This window comes from Rhineura floridana, chromosome 9 (assembly GCF_030035675.1).
Source record: "Rhineura floridana isolate rRhiFlo1 chromosome 9, rRhiFlo1.hap2, whole genome shotgun sequence".
NCBI classification, from domain to species: Eukaryota; Metazoa; Chordata; class Lepidosauria; order Squamata; family Rhineuridae; genus Rhineura; species Rhineura floridana.
The window spans coordinates 62,042,692-62,060,555 of NC_084488.1; the positions used below are offsets into that span (position 1 = coordinate 62,042,692).

At 44.3% G+C, this 17,864-nt stretch overlaps 1 protein-coding gene across 1 annotated transcript; it reads left to right on the top strand.

The window, feature by feature from the left end:
- Nucleotides 1–11,932: 11,932 nt before the first annotated feature.
- On the top strand, nt 11,933–14,163 carry TIGD4 (tigger transposable element derived 4). The gene has a single exon (XM_061584166.1). It carries the CDS (start codon nt 11,937–11,939, stop codon nt 13,518–13,520), a length of 1,584 nt encoding a protein of 527 aa, XP_061440150.1. The 5' UTR covers nt 11,933–11,936; the 3' UTR covers nt 13,521–14,163.
- Nucleotides 14,164–17,864: the final 3,701 nt, after the last annotated feature.

Below are 17,864 nucleotides of genomic sequence, written 5' to 3' on the forward strand. Positions count from 1 at the left end.
GTTTTTGCTCGCATGCAGACAGCACAGGATTTTACATAGTTCTCAATGTCTCTGCGCATTTGAGGCCACCAAAAGTCCTTGGCTACATTCTGTATGGTCTTAAAGATGCCAAAGTGTCCCGTTGTGACAGAGTCATGACATTGACGCAGGATTCTGAGTCTTAGCTCTCCCTTCGGCACATATCTGGCGGCGTTACGCCACAACAGCCCATCTTTCCAATGGAAGTTTACTTCTGGCCCCTGGCTCTGTTCCATCTCCTGAATGTACTGTTGCGTGTATGGATCCTCCTTTTGTGCCTTCCTTCCAACCAATGGTCGATCTGTAGGCATAGCCGAATCAGTCCAGGCAAATTATTTGGGGGGGAGGTTCTAGCCAATTCATCCAGGACTTCAGAGCTCAGTCCACTCCTATACATGAACATCAAGGCTGCATCATTATAACCAGTTTCCTGGGACAAAATCTTAAAAGCGTTGGTGTACTCTGACACTGTTCCTTTCCCTTGCTTCAAGGCCCCCAACTGCCTGGCCACCGTCGCCGCCCTTTGAGGGTCCTGGAACATCTCAGTCATGGCTCATATAAAGTATACCTTCCCAAAAGGCCATCCTTTTTGACCAGGTACGGAGTTACGCACTTGGCAGCTTCTCCTTCCAAGAGACTAATGACGAACGCCACCTTGGCAATATCACTGGGAAACTCTGCGTTTCTGATGTCCAAATACAATTCACACTGAGCCACGAAGGTGGAGAGCTGTTCACTCTGTCCCGCATATTTAGTTGGTAATCCTATAGGGATCTTCACCACAGCTGACGGAGGGGCTGCTCGCATCTGATCTACTGTGGTTCTCAGAGCCCGATTGTCAGTCTTCAAAGTCCTGACAGCCGCTAACAAGGTTTGAACATCTGCCTGTAAATCCGCCACATTGGTCCTCAGCCGTCTCACTTCTTCCGTCTCAGAAGTGGGATTTGTTCCCCCTGCTCCCTTCTCCATCTTGTTGTGTTCAAGCGGTGGGAGCGTTGAGGGTGAAGTTGGTGGTTCTGTCAATCTGTCGTGTCCAGGGCTGGACTCAGAAATCACACCAGTCGATGAAAGCAATTCAGTTTTTATTAGTGTAATATCCAGACAGAGACTACGTCTCCTCATGAAGCAACACAATACACGTGTCCTGCGACATGCAAGAGAGTTAACAGAACAAGGAATTTCCACCGCCCCCTTCTTATTAAGGGGGCTTTCTGGCGCGAATTCTCTCACTCCGCCTTAGGACAATTTCTTCCCCGCCCCTTCTCTCTCTCCCCCTGACTCGTTTTTCCCTTCTCCGGGTTCTTGGTGAGGGTGGGAGATCTGCCTCCCCCTCCTCTTCTGAAGATTCTGTTTCTGGGATTGAAGAAAGGGGAGGGTGAGCGTCATGCCCATCAGACTTGACTTTTCCCTGGCTGAGGAGGGAGTGGAATCCCCCCTCCTTCTTGGTCTTAATGGCTCAGTGAGGGAGGTGAGCGTGGGAAATTCCTGAATAATGTCTGTAGCTTTGTCTGTTGGAGTTTCAAGGCCTCTGCGGTCGCTGGGCAACACTATCTCTGAGAGTTCTCCCTCCCCCTCTTCACCCAGCTCTGAGAAAGTGATCTCGTCCTCATCCTCTGAAGTGCTAAGGTCCCAATCCTGCATCCTGACAATGTGCAATCATGCTTAAGATATTTAAAACTAACCATGGGGAGGAGGAAGGGGAGAGAGAGGAGGGGGGAGGAGGGGATTGGAAGGGGATGGGGAGGGAGGGGCAAAGGAAGGGGACGGAAGGGGCAAGAGGGAGGGGATAGGAGGGAGAAGGGAGGGTGGGTTTGATTATCTGCACACTTTTTGAGTTCAGTGGGATTTATTTCTGTGCAATCATGTTTGAAAATGGAAATGGATTGCCTTCAAGTCGATCACGACTTATGACAACCCTATGAATAGAGTTTTCATGGTAAACAGTATTCAGAGGTGGTTTACCATTTCCTTCCTTTGAGGCTGAGAGGCAGTGAATGGTCCAAGGTCACCCAGTCAGCTTCATGGCTGTGTGGGGATTCGAACCCTGGTCTCCCAGGTCATAGTCCAACAGTGACCCGGGGTTGGGGATTAGGTGGGTGGGCATTGGGCAGAGGGAAAATCTCTTTCCTTTCCAAAAGGAAAACATTGTGAACAGTATCATTGCTTTTAGAATCATAGAATAGTAAAGTTGGAAGGGGCCTACAAGGCCATCGAGTCCAACCCCCTGCTCAATGCAGAAATCCAAATCAAAGCATTCCCGACAGATGGCTGTCCAACTGCCTCTTGAATGCCTCCAGTGTCGGAGAGCCCACTACCTCTCTAGGTAATTGGTTCCATTGTTGTATGGCTCTAACAGTTAGGAAGTTTTTCCTGATGTCCAGTTGAAATCTGGCTTCCTGCAACTTGAGCCCATTATTCCGTGTCCTGCACTCTGGGATGATCGAGAAGAGATCCCGGCCCTCCTCTATGTGACCTTTCATGTACTTGAAGAGCGTTATCATATCTCCCTTCAGTCTCCTCTTCTCCAGGCTAAACATGCCCAGTTCTTTCAGTCTCTCCTCATAGGGCTTGGTTTCCAGTCCCCTGATCATCTTTGTTGCCCTCCTTTGAACCCGTTCAATTTTGTCTGCATCCTTCTTGAAGTGCGGAGATCAGAACTGGACACAGTATTCAAGATGAGGCCTAACCAGTGCTGAATAGAGGGGAACTAGTAGTTCATGCAATTTGGAAACTATACTTCTGTTAATGCAGCCTAATACAGCATTTCCCTTTTTTGCAGCCACATCACACTGTGGGCTCATATTCAGCTTGTGATCAATGACAATTCCAAGATCCTTCTCACATGTCGTACTGCTGAGCCAAGTATCCCCCATCTTATAACTGTGCATTTGGTTTCTTTTTCCTAAGTGTAGAACTTTGCATTTATCCCTGTTGAATTTCATTCTGTTGTTTTCAGCCGAATCCTCCAGCCTATCAAGGTCCCTTTGAATTTTGTTTCTGCCTTCCACGGTATTAGCCATGCCCCCCAATTTTGTATCATCTGCAAATTTGATAAGCATGCTTTGTATCTCCTCATCCAAGTCATCAATAAAAATGTTAAAGCGCACTGGGTTCAGGACAGAGCCCTGTGGTACCCCACTCTGTACTTCTGCCCAGTTTGAGAAGGAACCGTTGATAAGCACTCTTTGAGTACGATTCTAGAGCCAGCTGTGGATCCATCTTATAGTTGTTCCATCCAACCCACATTTAGCTAGCTTGCTAATCAGAATATCATAGGGCACTTTGTCAAAAGCTTTGCTAAAGTCGCGATATATTATGTCCACAGCATTCCCACAGTCTACAAGTGTCGAGAGGCAGAGCTGGGGTTCCGAGGGGCTCGGGGAGTTGACAGAAGGGGATTCAGATGGATGGCAGAGGGAAGGGGGAGGAACTTACCCCCTTTGGAGTGAAGACGAAACAGAGGAAATGCCAGTGATAGGGTCGCCTAGCAACGGGGAGCCTGAGAGCTCTGGAGTTTCAGAATCCTCCCTGGACATTCCCACGCCCCCCCTTCTCAGCAGCTCAGAGCAAGAGGGAGGGCTGATCACAGCAGAAAAGCGGAGAGACAGTTTACCATCAGCCCCTCCCCTATCCCCCATAATGGAATCGGAAACTTCAGAAGAGGAGGGGGTGATGCTTCCCCCCTCACCGCGCACACGCAGACAGCTGAAAAGACAGGAGAGAAGGGGGGGAAGACGGGCAGTACCTGAGGGGCAGTTAAGGAGGAGCGAAAGGTTGCGCGCCCGTTTGGCCCCTTCTTAAAGAACAGGCGGGAAGCAGTCCCTTGCTCTGTCAACTTTCTCCCAATGCCGCAGGACCTGTAGCCCTGTATTGATTCACGAGAAGACGCAGTCTTTGTTTGGACATTACCCTAATAAAACACGAATTACTTACAACCTCTGGTCTGGTTCCTGAGTCTCATCCTGGGCCTGACAGGTTACCCGATCAAAAAATGAGATGAGATTAGTTTGGCAGGATTTGTTCTTCATAAATCCATGTTGGCTCCTAGTAATCACTGCATTGTTTTCAAGGTGCTTACAGATTGACTGCTTCATAATCTGCTCCAGAGTTTTTCCAGGGATTGATGTTAGGCTGACTGGTCTGTAGTTTCCCGGTTCCTTCTTCTTGCCCTTTTTGAAGATAGGGACAACATTAGCTCTCCTCCAGTCATCGGGCACTTCACCGGTCCTCCATGATTTCGCAAAGATAATAGAGAGCGGTTCTGAGAGTTCTTCAGCCAGTTCCATACTCTAGGATGCAGTTTATCGGGCCCTGCCAATTTGAACTCATTCAAAGTGATTAGGTATTCCTTTACCATTTGTCTATCCATCTCAAGGTCCAATCCTGCCCCTTCTACTTCATGTTTCCCGGGAGGGTCATAGGCCCTTTTTTGGGAGAAGACTGAGCCAAAGTAGGAATTGAGCACTTCTGCCTTTTGTTTGTCATCTGTTATCATTTTGCCATCCTCATTGAGTAGCTGTGCCACCCTTTCTTTTCTCTGTCTTTTACTGTGGACATACCTGAAGAAAGCTTTTTGTTTCTTTTAGCATCCCTCGCTAGCCTCAGCTCATTCTCAGCTTTAGCCTTCCTGACACCATCCTGGCAGTTCCGTGATACCTGCCTGTACTGTTCCTTTGTGGCCTGGCCTTCTTTCCACTTCCTGTATGTGTCCTTTTTTGTTTTCAGGGCATCTCTAAGCTTTTTGTGAAGCCACATTGGCTTCTTCTGCTGTTTCCCCCCTTTTTCCTTGTTGGAATTGCTTGCCATTGCTCTTTTAGAATTTCCATTTTTAGAAACTCCCACCCATCTTGGAGTCCTTTTCTCATTAGGGTGGCTTGCCATGGAACTGTACTTACAATTGTTCTGAGTTTATTAAAATCAGCTTTCCTGAAGTCCAGGATGCGCGTATGGCTACTCTCAGCTTTTGCTTCTGTTAAAATCAAGAATTCAAGTATGGTGTGCTCACTTTCCCCCAGAGTTCCCATAACTGCCACTTCATCCACCAAATCATCTCTATTGGTTAGAATCAAGTCCAGGATAGCTGATCCTCTGGTTGCTTCCTCCACTTTCTGTAGGAGAAAGTTATCTGCAACACAAGTCAGAAATTTCTTGGAGGGGCCGTGTTTGGCAGAATTTGTCTCCCAACAGATATTGGGATAATTGAAATCTCCCATTACTACTACATCATGCCTCCTCGAAACATTGGCAATTTGCTTTTCAAAAGTTACATTCTCATCTTCTCCTTGATTGGGTGGTCGGTAGTAGACTCCAAGCACCACATTCCTTTTGTTACTTGCCCCATTAATTTTAATCCAGATGCTCTCGGTGGAGCTACCAAGCTCATCTTCCTGTATTTCTGTGCAGGGATATATTTTTTTTTAACATATAGCGCAACTCCACCTTCCTTTTTATTCCTTCTGTTCTTCTTGAACAAGTTGTATCCTTCAATTGCTGTATTCCAGACATGGGAGTCATCCCACCAAGTTTCAGTTATACCTATCAAGTCGTAATTGCCCTCCTGTATTAAGAGTTCAAGTTCGTCCTGCTTGTTTCTCATGCTCTGCCCATTAGTATACAGCCATCGAAGACCATGTGATTTATGGCTTGGCTTTCTTACTACATTTTTCTGAGGGCTGTTACTGGGCCCTATTAGAGCCAATCTCTTTGGTCCTGCTACTGTGCATGAGCCTTCATCAGTCGACTCGTTACCACCAAGTTTACGTCTCCCTCCCCTTTAGGATTCAGTTTAAAGCCCTCCTGATGAACTTCTCCATGCTGTGGCCAAACACATTCTTCCCAGTCCTTGTCAGATGCAACCCATCACTTGCCAGCAGTCCATCTTCCAGGAACCATGGCCCGTGGTCCCAGAATCCAAATCTCTTACGTCTGCACCACCTTCGTAGCCATTCATTCACACACAGTATTTTCCTTTCCCTTTCTACTCTTCTAAATACTGGAAGGATGGATGAAAAAACTCCCTGGGCCCCAAAGTCCTTGAGTTTCCTTCGCAGAGCTTCAAAGTCTGATGTGATTTCTTCATAGCTCCATTTGGCAGTGTCATTTGTTCCCACATGGATGAGGAGAAAGGGATATCTGTCGGTGGGCTTGATGAGTGATGGCAACCTTTCCATCACATCTCTAATCCGTCCTCCTGGTAGACAGCATACCTTGCGAGTCCACGGATCTTTTTGGCATACTTGGGTTTCGATCCCACGCAGTAGGGAGTCTCCCACTACTAGTACTCTTCTTGTTGTGGGGTGTGGTTTCATTGGCCCTGCTTGATTGAGCTTCAGCCTCTTGGTCGTTGTCACACTGGGTCTCCTGTAATTCTTCTTCCACAGGCTGTCCTCCGGTCTCCCCCTCAAGTGGTTGAAAGCGGTTCCATAGGTCCACTGGTGAAGGGTGTCTTCTAGCTCTTCTGCTCCTGTCACCCTTTCCCATGGAGTTTCCTCCACTTCGTTATTCCTCTCCAAAGCAGTCTCCTCTTCTGCTACCACATGCTGTTTCTTCTCCACCTCCACATCTCTTTGCTGCTGTTGTTCCAGCGTTCTGTCTAAGAACTCTTCATCTTCTCTTATAGTCCTCAGTGTGGCCACCCGCCGTTCCAGGCCTCTCACCTTTTTTTCCAATAGTGCCACGAGCTTGCACTTGTTGCAGGTGTATGCCATGTTGTTCTCAGGCAAGAAAACAAACATGGCACACACCTTGCAGGTCACAACCACTGGAGCATCCTTCCTGTTCATACTCTCTTCTACTGTTTCTTTCTTTCTAACTACTTGTTTTAGAGTGGCCTGTGCTTTGTCCTTTCCTACTTCAGGGTAAACTTGAGAGTCCCACTAGTATGCAGCGCGCTGTACAAGGAGAATTAGTAATTTGTTTGGGGGGGGTTTTATGGACCTCCCGTCGAACTCCTTTGTCAAACTCCTGTTTGCTCTGCCTGTTCACTCGCTCTCTGAAAGCTGGCTTGCTTATATGTCCTCGCCTGTAGGTCAACTGAGACAGCTCCGTCTGCTCTGCTCTGCTCTGCTGTGTTAGGAGTCAGGAAGCAGAATGAGAGTCCCAGCACACACAGCTGCTGCTTGTTGCTCTCAGCAGTTCTCAGGCCACACACTTAAGTCAATAGCTATCAGGCCACACCCCTTCCAATCAAGCTGCTATGGAGCCCTTCAGAGCACATGGCTTCAGAGCCCTCTTGCCTTTTTCCTTTCCTCGCTACAGCTCCTTTGTCAAACTCCTGTTTGCTCTGCCTGTTTGCTTACTCTCTGAAAGCTGGCTTGATTATATGTCCTCACCTGTAGATCAACTGAGACAGCTCCCTCTGCTCTGTTCTACAGCAGCACATGTAACCTCCCACCCATATGTAAACCAAAGCTGTCCCTGGCCACATCCACACCAGGCCTTTATTTCACTTTGGACAGTTCATGGCTTCTCTCAAAGAATCCTGGGAAATGTAGTTAGTGAAGGGTGCTGAGAGTTACTAGGAGATGCCCTGTTCCCCTCACACTGACCTTCAGTCAGAGTGGCTGACTGTTAACCACTCTGGCCACTGGACCTCTGTCAGTGGGATAGGAGTCTCCTCTCAGCACCCTTCACAAATGCCGCTTTCCAGGATTCTTTGGGGGAAGCCATGACTGTCTCAGGTGAAATCAAAGTCTGGTGTGGGTGTGGCCCCGACTAGCCAAGCCCTGCAGCGGTGAGTCTGGCTTTTAGAACACTGACAGTTGGTTCTGACTGAGCATGCCCAACACTATCATTCAGTTCAATGCAAAATTTATTAAATTATTTAAAAATCAGCCAGGCATTTTTTTAACTTTTAAACTGCAGAAGATGGTCAGAGTAGGGGGAAAGTCAGTAATAGGATTACAGGTACTCTGTAAACATGGCTGATTTGTAATGAATTTCAACAGATTATGAGTACTCTGACAGAAAAAAGTCCAAAAGTGCTCTGGGTTTTTTCCCCTCTCTTTTTAGACTTTAAACTCTCTGTTCTCTCTGACTGAAAATTTAGAGGGTTGTTGAGCAAGCGTTTCTGAGTTCAGGACTATAAGTTTTGTAAGGTTTTGTACTGAAGTGAGCTTACGGGAAGGATCAGAATGGCATGGGGGGTATTTTCAATTTAACATTGTGGAATGTGAAAAATCCATGCTGGCTATAGTATACAGCCATTATTGTGGCTGTATAAAACAGAAATATTTATTTATATACAATAAAGTCTTATGAATTACAATCTTGACTTTTTCTGTGTCTATGGCTTTTACTAGAAGTGCAGACAGAAGCAAGTGTAAAACAAAGCCCCATACCTGGTCATAATAAAACTTTTCAACAATAGAGACCCTTAGGATCTTACAGTGTATGTTTACTCAGAAGTATTGTATAAGATTACAGCAGTAAAGACTAAAATTGTTTTTAAAAGATGTGTTTTAACTTGTAGATTTGTTTTTAATGTTTTTAGTTACTGTAAACCGCCGAGAGAGCTTCGGCTATGGGGCGGTATACAAATACAATAAATAAATAAATAAATAAAAGTTATTATGGCATAAATTTATTATGACTTATCTAGTCCACAGAAGTTTATGCCATAATGAATTTATTACAGTGCAGTCTTATGAAGTCTACTCAGAAACCAAGCTGTCTGTGGGAAGAATATGTGACAAGAGTTGTCCTGTCCTCCAGGCATGGACATTGTCACTTGCTGTGCTCCAAGATCTGATGGGTGATTGGGGGAAGAGTGTTTCCAGGAAAGGACTGCTCTTTATTAGCGGCAAGACATCCAGAATCACCACTAACATCTTTGAGGAGTTGCTCCTCTTCTAGAGAGTCAGAATCTGCAAATACAAACTATGTAACTGTATTATAAAGACTGCAACTCTAAGAACCTAGGCTTGAGCTCCCATTTCTCTCCTTCCTCCCATTCCTTTTTTGTTGTGTCATGTCTTTTTAGACTGTGAGCTGAGGGCAGAGAATGTTTTAGTACCCATTTTTGGAAGCCATTCATAGAGTCTTTTTGGCTAAAAGTTGGGGTAAAAAAGCCTTAAATAAATAAGTAAACCTGGGCATAAATTCCATTGAACCCAATCGAGCTTACTTATAGATAGGTAGATGATTGTATTAACAGGCTGCAGTATGTAGATTGTATTATCAGACTGCAATCCAATATACACTTACATGGGAGAAAGTCCCACTGAACCCAAAGGAGCTTACTTCTGAGTAGACATGTATTGGATTGCAGCCTCAATCTCTAAGGTGCTACAGGTCTCCAGGAATTCTAGGGCTTTTAAAAGAAGTATTTCTTATTGTATAAGAGCTGCTATTCTTCTTCCTTGCAATTTTAAGAGAGCATCATGGTCACTTCTATAGTGATAGAATAAGACATTATTTTTTACTATTTTAATGGCCATCATGGAAACTTGTGCTTTTGGGAGCAGTATACAGCATATGGTCAACTTGAAAAAGTACTAAACAGACATTTCCTTTGTCTTTTGAATGGACTTCCTGGCTATCAGGGCAAAAGACTGATTGGCAAAAGACATTGCACCACCTCAGCCTGGCCCAGCCTCCTCTTCTTCCCTCCACCACTACCTCTGTGACAGCCTCCTCCCCCTCCATCAGCAGCTGTTACTCCATGCTTCTCTTGCTCCACCTCATCTGCTCCATGCTCCTCTCTTCTTGCCCAGCTACCCACAGACACTACAAGCTTTGCTCTGAGGAAGGTGTCTCTCAGCCACCCTACCCATAATGCCTTACTCTGAGGGAAAACCCTCTAGGCCTGTCTCATACCATCTCTAGTACTGGAGGTAGTATAACCAAAGGTTGCTGGGGAGCACAAGTGTGGAGAGTGCTATTGCACTCCTCTTCTGCTTGCAGGCTTTCCATAGGAATCCGGCTAGTCAATGTCAGAACAAGAGGTTGAACAAGATGGGCCTCTGGTCTGATCCAGCAGGGCTCTTATGTTCTTAATGTAGCCCCATGCTGTGAACTTTATTATGTGAGATTTGTGTTCCTTGACCAGAAAACTGTTGATGGTATTCAGTGAGTAGCTGCAGAGACAAGCCCTATTCAGTCATTATATTTGCTAGTGCCGGACTTCAGGTACACCACTGCTGCAACACCACTCCATGCCCTCCCTGTTGGGCCCACAGGCAGTGTCTTAGTTTTCGGAGGGCAACACTGCTGCTTTGGAATGGAAGCCACCAAATGGCTGCCACCATCTATAAATTTCATAGATTATAGGCTGTGACATTGCATTTTAGGTAAAAAGATGGTGGGTGGCCACCGTGGTCCTCCAATTCAAATTCAATTCAAAACCTCCCACTCAAAAGCAGCACTGCCACCCACACTGCTAAGACACCACCCAGAGGCCAGTGGGAAGGGCAGTGAGTGGCAGCACAGCTGAGTTGGGCATGTGTGGGGTCATTTTGAGTCCCTGGAGCCCTCAGCTAGTGTCTCATTTGACCAACTGCTTGTTCCAGGGCTGCATGTAAGAAAAAGGGGGACTATATACACTAGTTCCGTTCAGTGCCACCCCAGCAGATATGCTCCCACTGTGTGGGCAGCAGGAGGGCAGGGCCCTGCTCTTTCTCCACACAGTGTTAATCACATGGAGAACATAATGCAGGCCCAGGTGCCAAATTCAGCCCTCCAGGCCTTTCTTATCAGGCCCATGGGACTCTCCCAGGCCATGCCACTCACTGTCCCTGGTTAAAACCCTCCTTGAGTGCCTTTGCCAGGTTGGAATGTGTCCTTGGATTCTAATTATCTGCCATCCAGGCAAACAAGAGAATAAACCTTAAGTATACATAGAAACTAGCCCACTATATAAAGGCAAAATTCACATTCACTTTTGCATCTGGGTCCACCCACACTGATTTGTGGCCCCCAGAAAATTTCTCAGAGAACACTACTCCTTGGGCTGAAATAAGGTTCCCTACCCCTGTGTTAAAGAGAGCAGGCAGAGAGTGGAGTTAAAGATTATTATTATTATTAATAATAATAATAATATAACAATAACAACAACAATAGTAATAATAATAATAATAATGCTTTCCCACATAAACATGCCCAAAGCAGCTCACAACACAAGAGCAACGAAAAGCATATCCGTACATCATTACAGTTAAATCTAATGCTAATTCATTTCAAAACAGAATATGACAATCCAAATAAATAAGTTCATTTTGACAATATGGACATTCTAACATTTTACATTCATTGTAAAATAAACTTATCTTTAAAACACATCAATTTGTATTAATTGTTTAAATATATAAAACCAGAGTCAGATGTATATGCTGTTACAGCCGCACACAATCCTGACAGAGCCATGACAGCTGTGGTTGGGTGTGTGAAGTTGTTCATATCTCCTAAAATGGAGTGGGCAGCTCTCTCTCTCTCTCTCTCTCTCTCTCTCTCTCTCTCTCTCTCTCTCTCTCTCACACACACACACACACACACACACACACACACACACACACACACACACACACACACACCTTGCAGCTAGTGCAACAAATAGACACATCACTCAGCAGAACTCACAAATTAAAGCAGCAGTACTGAAGAGTTTTACATATAATACAGATGAAGTTATGTTTCACATTTTATTTTGATGGGGGACAGAAACATTCCTAAATGAGTTAGAGACGTTATTAAAATTATTCTTGTTAAGACAAAGATGCTAGAAGTGCTCATTCTGAATCAATGTGCTTGTGACAGGCAAAATATATTCATGACATTGCTACTCTAACATTGTGCCGTTTATTTTAGCATGAGATGAGGATACTCAGTTGAAAGCCAATCTAATTAAAGCACTTGAGGAGAGCAAGGTGACAGAACAAATATATCTATATGCATTTGAGCTCTGAGGGAGTTTGGGGTGTACCATGGCAGAGTCTTCAGATGTTCATTCACTTTTACCTGTAGTAAGAAAGAAGAAAAGCTTGTCAATCAAGGACAAAATTGGTATAATAGCTGCAATTGAAAGTGGCAAGAATAAGACAGACATTGCGGAAAGATATGGCATAAAGAAAAACTCCTTGGTTTCTATTATGAAGAACAAAGATAGAGTTTTAGAAGCCTTTGAAACCTGGCAGTTTGACCCTAAAAGAAAAAGGTTAAGGATGGCATTTTATACAGATCTGGAAGAGATACTGGTGAAGTGGTACAGAATGGCTCAGTACTCAAATATATCAGTGGATGGACCAATGCTACGCTTCAAAGCTAATAATTTTGCACAGAAACTTGGACATAGCAATTTTAAATGCAGCAATGGCTGGCTAGATCGTTTTAAAGCAAGGTATGGATTAGCATTCAGATTTCAGCCTGTAGCAGCTTCTTCAAGTACTTCAGCCACTGCTGCTGCCGCCGCCACTACTACTGCCACTGCTGCTGCTGTTACTACTACAGTGGACACAGCAACTGCTTGGCATCAAAATATTCTCCCTTACTATTTAAAGGTTTATCAGCCAAATGATATATTTAACATGAAAGAGACAGGATTGTTTTATCAGATGTTACCTACTCATACTTTTGAATTTCACGGAGAAACATGCTCCATGGGACAATTAAGCAAGGAAAGAATAACTGTAGTGGTTGGCACCAATATGGACGCCTCAGAAAAACTTCCATTGCTTGTTATTGAAAAAAACAAAACTCCCTGCTGCTTCCAGGGTGTCAAGGCACTGCCTGTGGGGTATCAAGCAAATGCTATGGCATGGATGACTTCGGAGGCATTTGAGCAATGGGTGAGCAAGCTTGACAAGAGGTTTCAAGAACAGGAGCGTCGTGTCATTATTTTTGTGGACTCTTTCCCTGTGCCTGCAGAGGTAAGGAATTTAAAGTTTATCAAACTTGTATCCTTTCCTTCTTGCTCACCCTCCAGATTTACAGCTATGAAACAAGGGATTATCAAGAGTCTGAAAGTCAAATACCGATGCCTCCTTCTCAAGAGGTTTGTAGACTGTGTTGAAAGTGGCAAGGAATTCACACTGACTTTATTTGATGCAGTTGATATGTTACACCTCTGTTGGAGGGATGTATCTCCCGGGACTACTGTTAAAAGTTGTAGTGAAGCAGGGTGTATATCACAGACTGGTGAAAACGTTGATGCAGACACAAAAACTGAAAGTAATTTTGATTTGACTGCATATGCATTGGCTGCAGGAGTTGAGTTTCCAAAAGGCTTTTCTTTGGAGGAATATGCAGTTTTGGATGATGATTCGATAGCTTGCGAAATGCCTCCTAACAGTGAAATATTACAGGGCAAAAAATGTACTTCAAGTGAAACCTTTGAAAAAGATGAAGATGTGGAGTTTCCAGGATCTAAACACCCTTTGCCATCAAAGAAGGAGGCTCTTATTGCTTTAGATACTCTTCGAAGATCTCTCCGACAGCAAGATTTGAATGCATCTCTTCATAACTCCTTCATGGTTCTAGAGAATTTTATTCATCTTGCAGCATCTAAATAAGAACTCAAATGGAAAATACTAATTGCTTAGTTAATTTTCAACACAAGCCTAAAAAATTTGAAGCCTATCAAACTAAACCTGGTCCACCAACTATGTATGGAGGCACACCAGGGCCTTAGTAAACCTCTGAATTTTGCTGCCTATATGGCACTGCAGACTGTGTTTGCCTTAGCAGGTCACAAAATTGAACAGGCCTAATGAACTATATACAATGCAAGTTTTAGTGACTTGTGTTACAAATATATTATCCCTGATCCATAGCTCTGTGTATGCTCTAAAGTTACATTCGTATGCTTCCCACGTATATATGCCTTTGTAATTAATGTTATGTAACAGTTAACATTAACACAAGCTGTCAAAAAATAATGTTTTTTCTTTCTGCAATTTTGTTTCTGATTACTGTTTCTTTTGATGAACATGCTACCTTGATCTTCCCAGTTATCAGTGCATGGAGTCTTGGCATAATCTTTTGACAAGCAACAGCCCTCTATGTAATACTATAAACTTAGTATTAAACATGACTATGTGCTGTGAGATGCATAGCAGAAAAGTGGGTTAGGCTTAAAACAAAAGTAAAATGTGGTTTGAGACCCCAGTATGAAGTGCTTAAGTGTCTTCTTCATATACTTTGGACAAAAATAAATAAAACACTCACTTAAGACTGAAATAATTTTATAACATTTAATTGACTGTAATTAACATGGTACAGACTAAAGAAGTTGTTTCTTATTAATTAAACCAAGTGATATTAACAGACAACAATCTACACTCACATGCTCAAATCTTAATAGCAGGATGATGAATAAGGACAATGTTAGGAGCCAGTCCAATACGGACTCTGGGAAAACCTTATCCAAGGAACCTGCTTGGGACACCACAGATTGTCCGGGCACACCTGAAGAACCTGTTAAGCAGTCCACTTCACCTGGTCACTTAGACACCTTGTTCGAGGTCTCAGGTGAGCCTCTACACCCCACTGCAGATCCAAACTTTCCTGTTCATTCCCTTCCCCTCTTGGTAAAGGAGAACTCAGGACCAGAGGTCTACTCAGAAGGAGTATCCTTAAGTGGAAGTGGCACCAGGTTCATCTTGTAGCACACCAGTGTTCAAGAAGGGGAGGGCTGGTTTTACAAACATAAACTACTCAGTTACCTGACCTTTTCTAGTATTTCATTAGATCTCTGTATATTGCTAGTTTTGGTCTTGGCCCCTTTTTATTGTTGGTTCTGCACTGGATCTCCCTAAGCTTTGAGCCTGACATCAGCAGTTGCATACTGTAAATCTAGCTGTGCTTTGGTCTCTGCCTGGTTGGGCTGCAGTATGAGGATCTGACCTTGGACAGAAGAAAACGTAATCCAGATAAGGTGTCCACTAAATATTTTCTGAGTGGTTCGGGATGAAGACAAAAATTCCTTCATACACAGTCTGAGTTCTCTAGATGTTTGAGACGATAACTTCCACCAGCTCCAGCCACCCTGGCTAATGTTTGGAGACACCTGGAGTTGTAATCCACAACCTCTGGAGAAGACTGCCTTAGGAAAACCACTTGACTCACTCCAACTTTAAAATTCTTTTTTGCCCCTGATGCCAAATTACAGTGCCTTACATAAAACAATATCTGTCTCTCTGTGTGCATACACAAGAAGATTCTGACTATGCTATTCTTACTACCACAGCACATGCTTATGATCTCATGATATAATTTCTGCAGTACTATTTACAGTAGTGTTGCAAAATGTTTATCCCATTGCTACAGGACATGCTAAATATGTTTCCTTAAATAATAATAATAAATATGTTACTCTGCCAATCTGGTTAGAGATTTTCTTTTCAAAAGGCTGCTGAATTGATCTCTATAAACCCAGGATTAAAAGCACTTTTCAAAAACACACAGGCATTCTCTCAGACTGTGGAAAGTGATCCTCAGTCTATACTTTTGCTTAAGAAGCAAGAGTCCCTTGCTGGATTGAGTCTAGAATCCAGGGATTAATTTGGAACTTGGTGGTTTACTGGTAGGGCAGCTTCTCATTTCCTCCATGCTGTCAGGAGCTGCTGGGATCAGCTAACAGTTGCCCCATGTGGCGAGCCCCTATAACAGCAGTGGCAGCTGCTCAGTGAAGTTCCTTCTGGCTCTGGGGTCTACCACCCAGGCTGGCTGCTGGATCCTCCTGGACTGGAAGAAGGATAAGAAGACCTCCTGTTTAAGCTGAGCTTTGCTTAAGCAACAAAATCTTTCTGTCCCCAGCTTGTTTCTTGGCCATGCCACCTGGCTTGTCCTTGGCTGCGACTGACTCTTTGGCTTTGACTACTGGCTTGTCCCACAGTTTTCAGCTCCTGGCTCACCTCAGAGTGCTACCCACAACCCAGTCCTGACATAATAGCTGCATGTAAATCTTCCACATGTTAATTTTAAAGTTGTTTCTATTTAACCAAACAGCATTGACTCCCTACCTGCCAGTACCCAAACACCCTGCCTCTGGAGAGGTAATCACCATTTTAGCAACCAGATGTGCTCTACAGCCATCAAATCTGCCCTGAGACGTCTGCAGATGCTGGAACAGGGAATGCCCCCCCCCAAAAAAACTAGCTGTATCTTACACTTTGCTCATATCTACAAAAGTGCTGTGAAATAGGGTTGCCAGGTCCATGGCCTGAGACTGATCCTGTATCTTTAGGAGAACAGAAGGTCAGCCCAGTGCAGGTGTTCTTGCAACACTGTAATGGGAAAAACCACAAGGTGGAATTCCCCCTCCCCCCTCCACAACTTTTAAAGATACAGAAGACCTCTTGAAGGCCGGGCCTGGCAGCCAAGAGGTCTTCTGTATATTTAAAGGTTGGGCAGGGGGAAGGGAGAATTCCACCTTGTGGTTTTTCTCATTACAGAGTTGCAAGAACACCTGCACTGGGCTGACCTTCTCTTCTCCTAAAGATACAGGATCAGTCTCAGGCCAAGAACCTGGCAACCCTACTGTGAAAGGGATTAATAGCCCTGCATTATTTGCACCTGTTCACCACTCACTTACAGGGTGGGAGCTGCCTGAATTAAGCTGGAAACTGCTCTCCTCTCCTTAATAGCACACTTCCGCCATGATAACCTTCTGATCATTTAATAGACTGCTATGTAGTGAATTCAGAGCTTGGAAAAGTTACTTTTTTGAACTACAGCTCCCATCAGCCTAATCCATGTTGCCTAGGGCTGATGGGAGTTGTAGTTCAAAAAAGTAACTTTTCCAAGCTCTGATGTGAATTGTTATGAGCTGTGTGGTGCATTTTAAGGCCTGTGTTATATTATGGATACTCTTCTTTGACTTTGTTTTAAACCACGCTGTTGCTTGTGCAAGTGCAGTAATCTAAATAAACAAACAATATAGTTGATGTGGCTACATTTTGGAATAGTCCTGTTGAGTTTTGGGGGTGTATTTGGCATAGGGCTTTTTTTCTTTTTCTTTTGGAAGGGGGTGGGCATGAATCACTGAATTGCGTTCCCACAAACAATACACTTTGAAAGAGACATACTTTCCCCTGTTCTGGCCTCAACACACGTTGAGCTGTGTGTCTATCAAGGCACACAAACTCACCTCCAATCCACACTTTACTTCAATCTTCAATTCATGAGTAATCTTGAACAGCAACTAATAAACTCAGCAACAAACACTTAACTGCACAAAGATGATGTGTAGAGGATTCACTTGAGCAAAGGACATAGAATGGATGACTGGTGAAAAGATAATGCATAGCCAAGCCCTGCAACCTGCAGAGAACCAGGCCTGAGGAGAGGATGTCTGCCTTGTAGAAAGAATTACCCAAACACAGAACTAAGGAATCTTTCCAGGAGCAGCCAATTGAGGGTAATATGCTGGGGGGTAAAGAAAGGCTGGGGAAGGAACTGGCAATCCCACCCCATATATACGGTCTGCCTAGTAAACGTCGCAAGACGTCACCCTAAGAGTCGGAAACGACTCGCACTACAAGTGCAGGGACACCTTCTCCTTTACCTACCAGACAATCAGACCTAATCAGTTGCTAACAGATTTGCTAAAGAGGATTCTACCTACAAGCTTGCAGGCAGTATATTAAATAGCATAATGCCCAGTTGGAGCAGAACACGCCTCTCCTAGAATCTGTAGATTCCACTACCTATAACTTTTGTTAACTATGCAACAGAACAACTGCATTATTGATTAACTTATGAAATCACATTCACTATGGGTGCATGTCTTCACAGCATATGAGCTGCACCACCTCAACAATGTTGGATGTTGTATCTGGCGCAAGCAGATGCCCAGGATGCAGAACAGTATAGTGACAGGCTTGATGCCAGTTGAAGCAATGAGCCGGACAAGC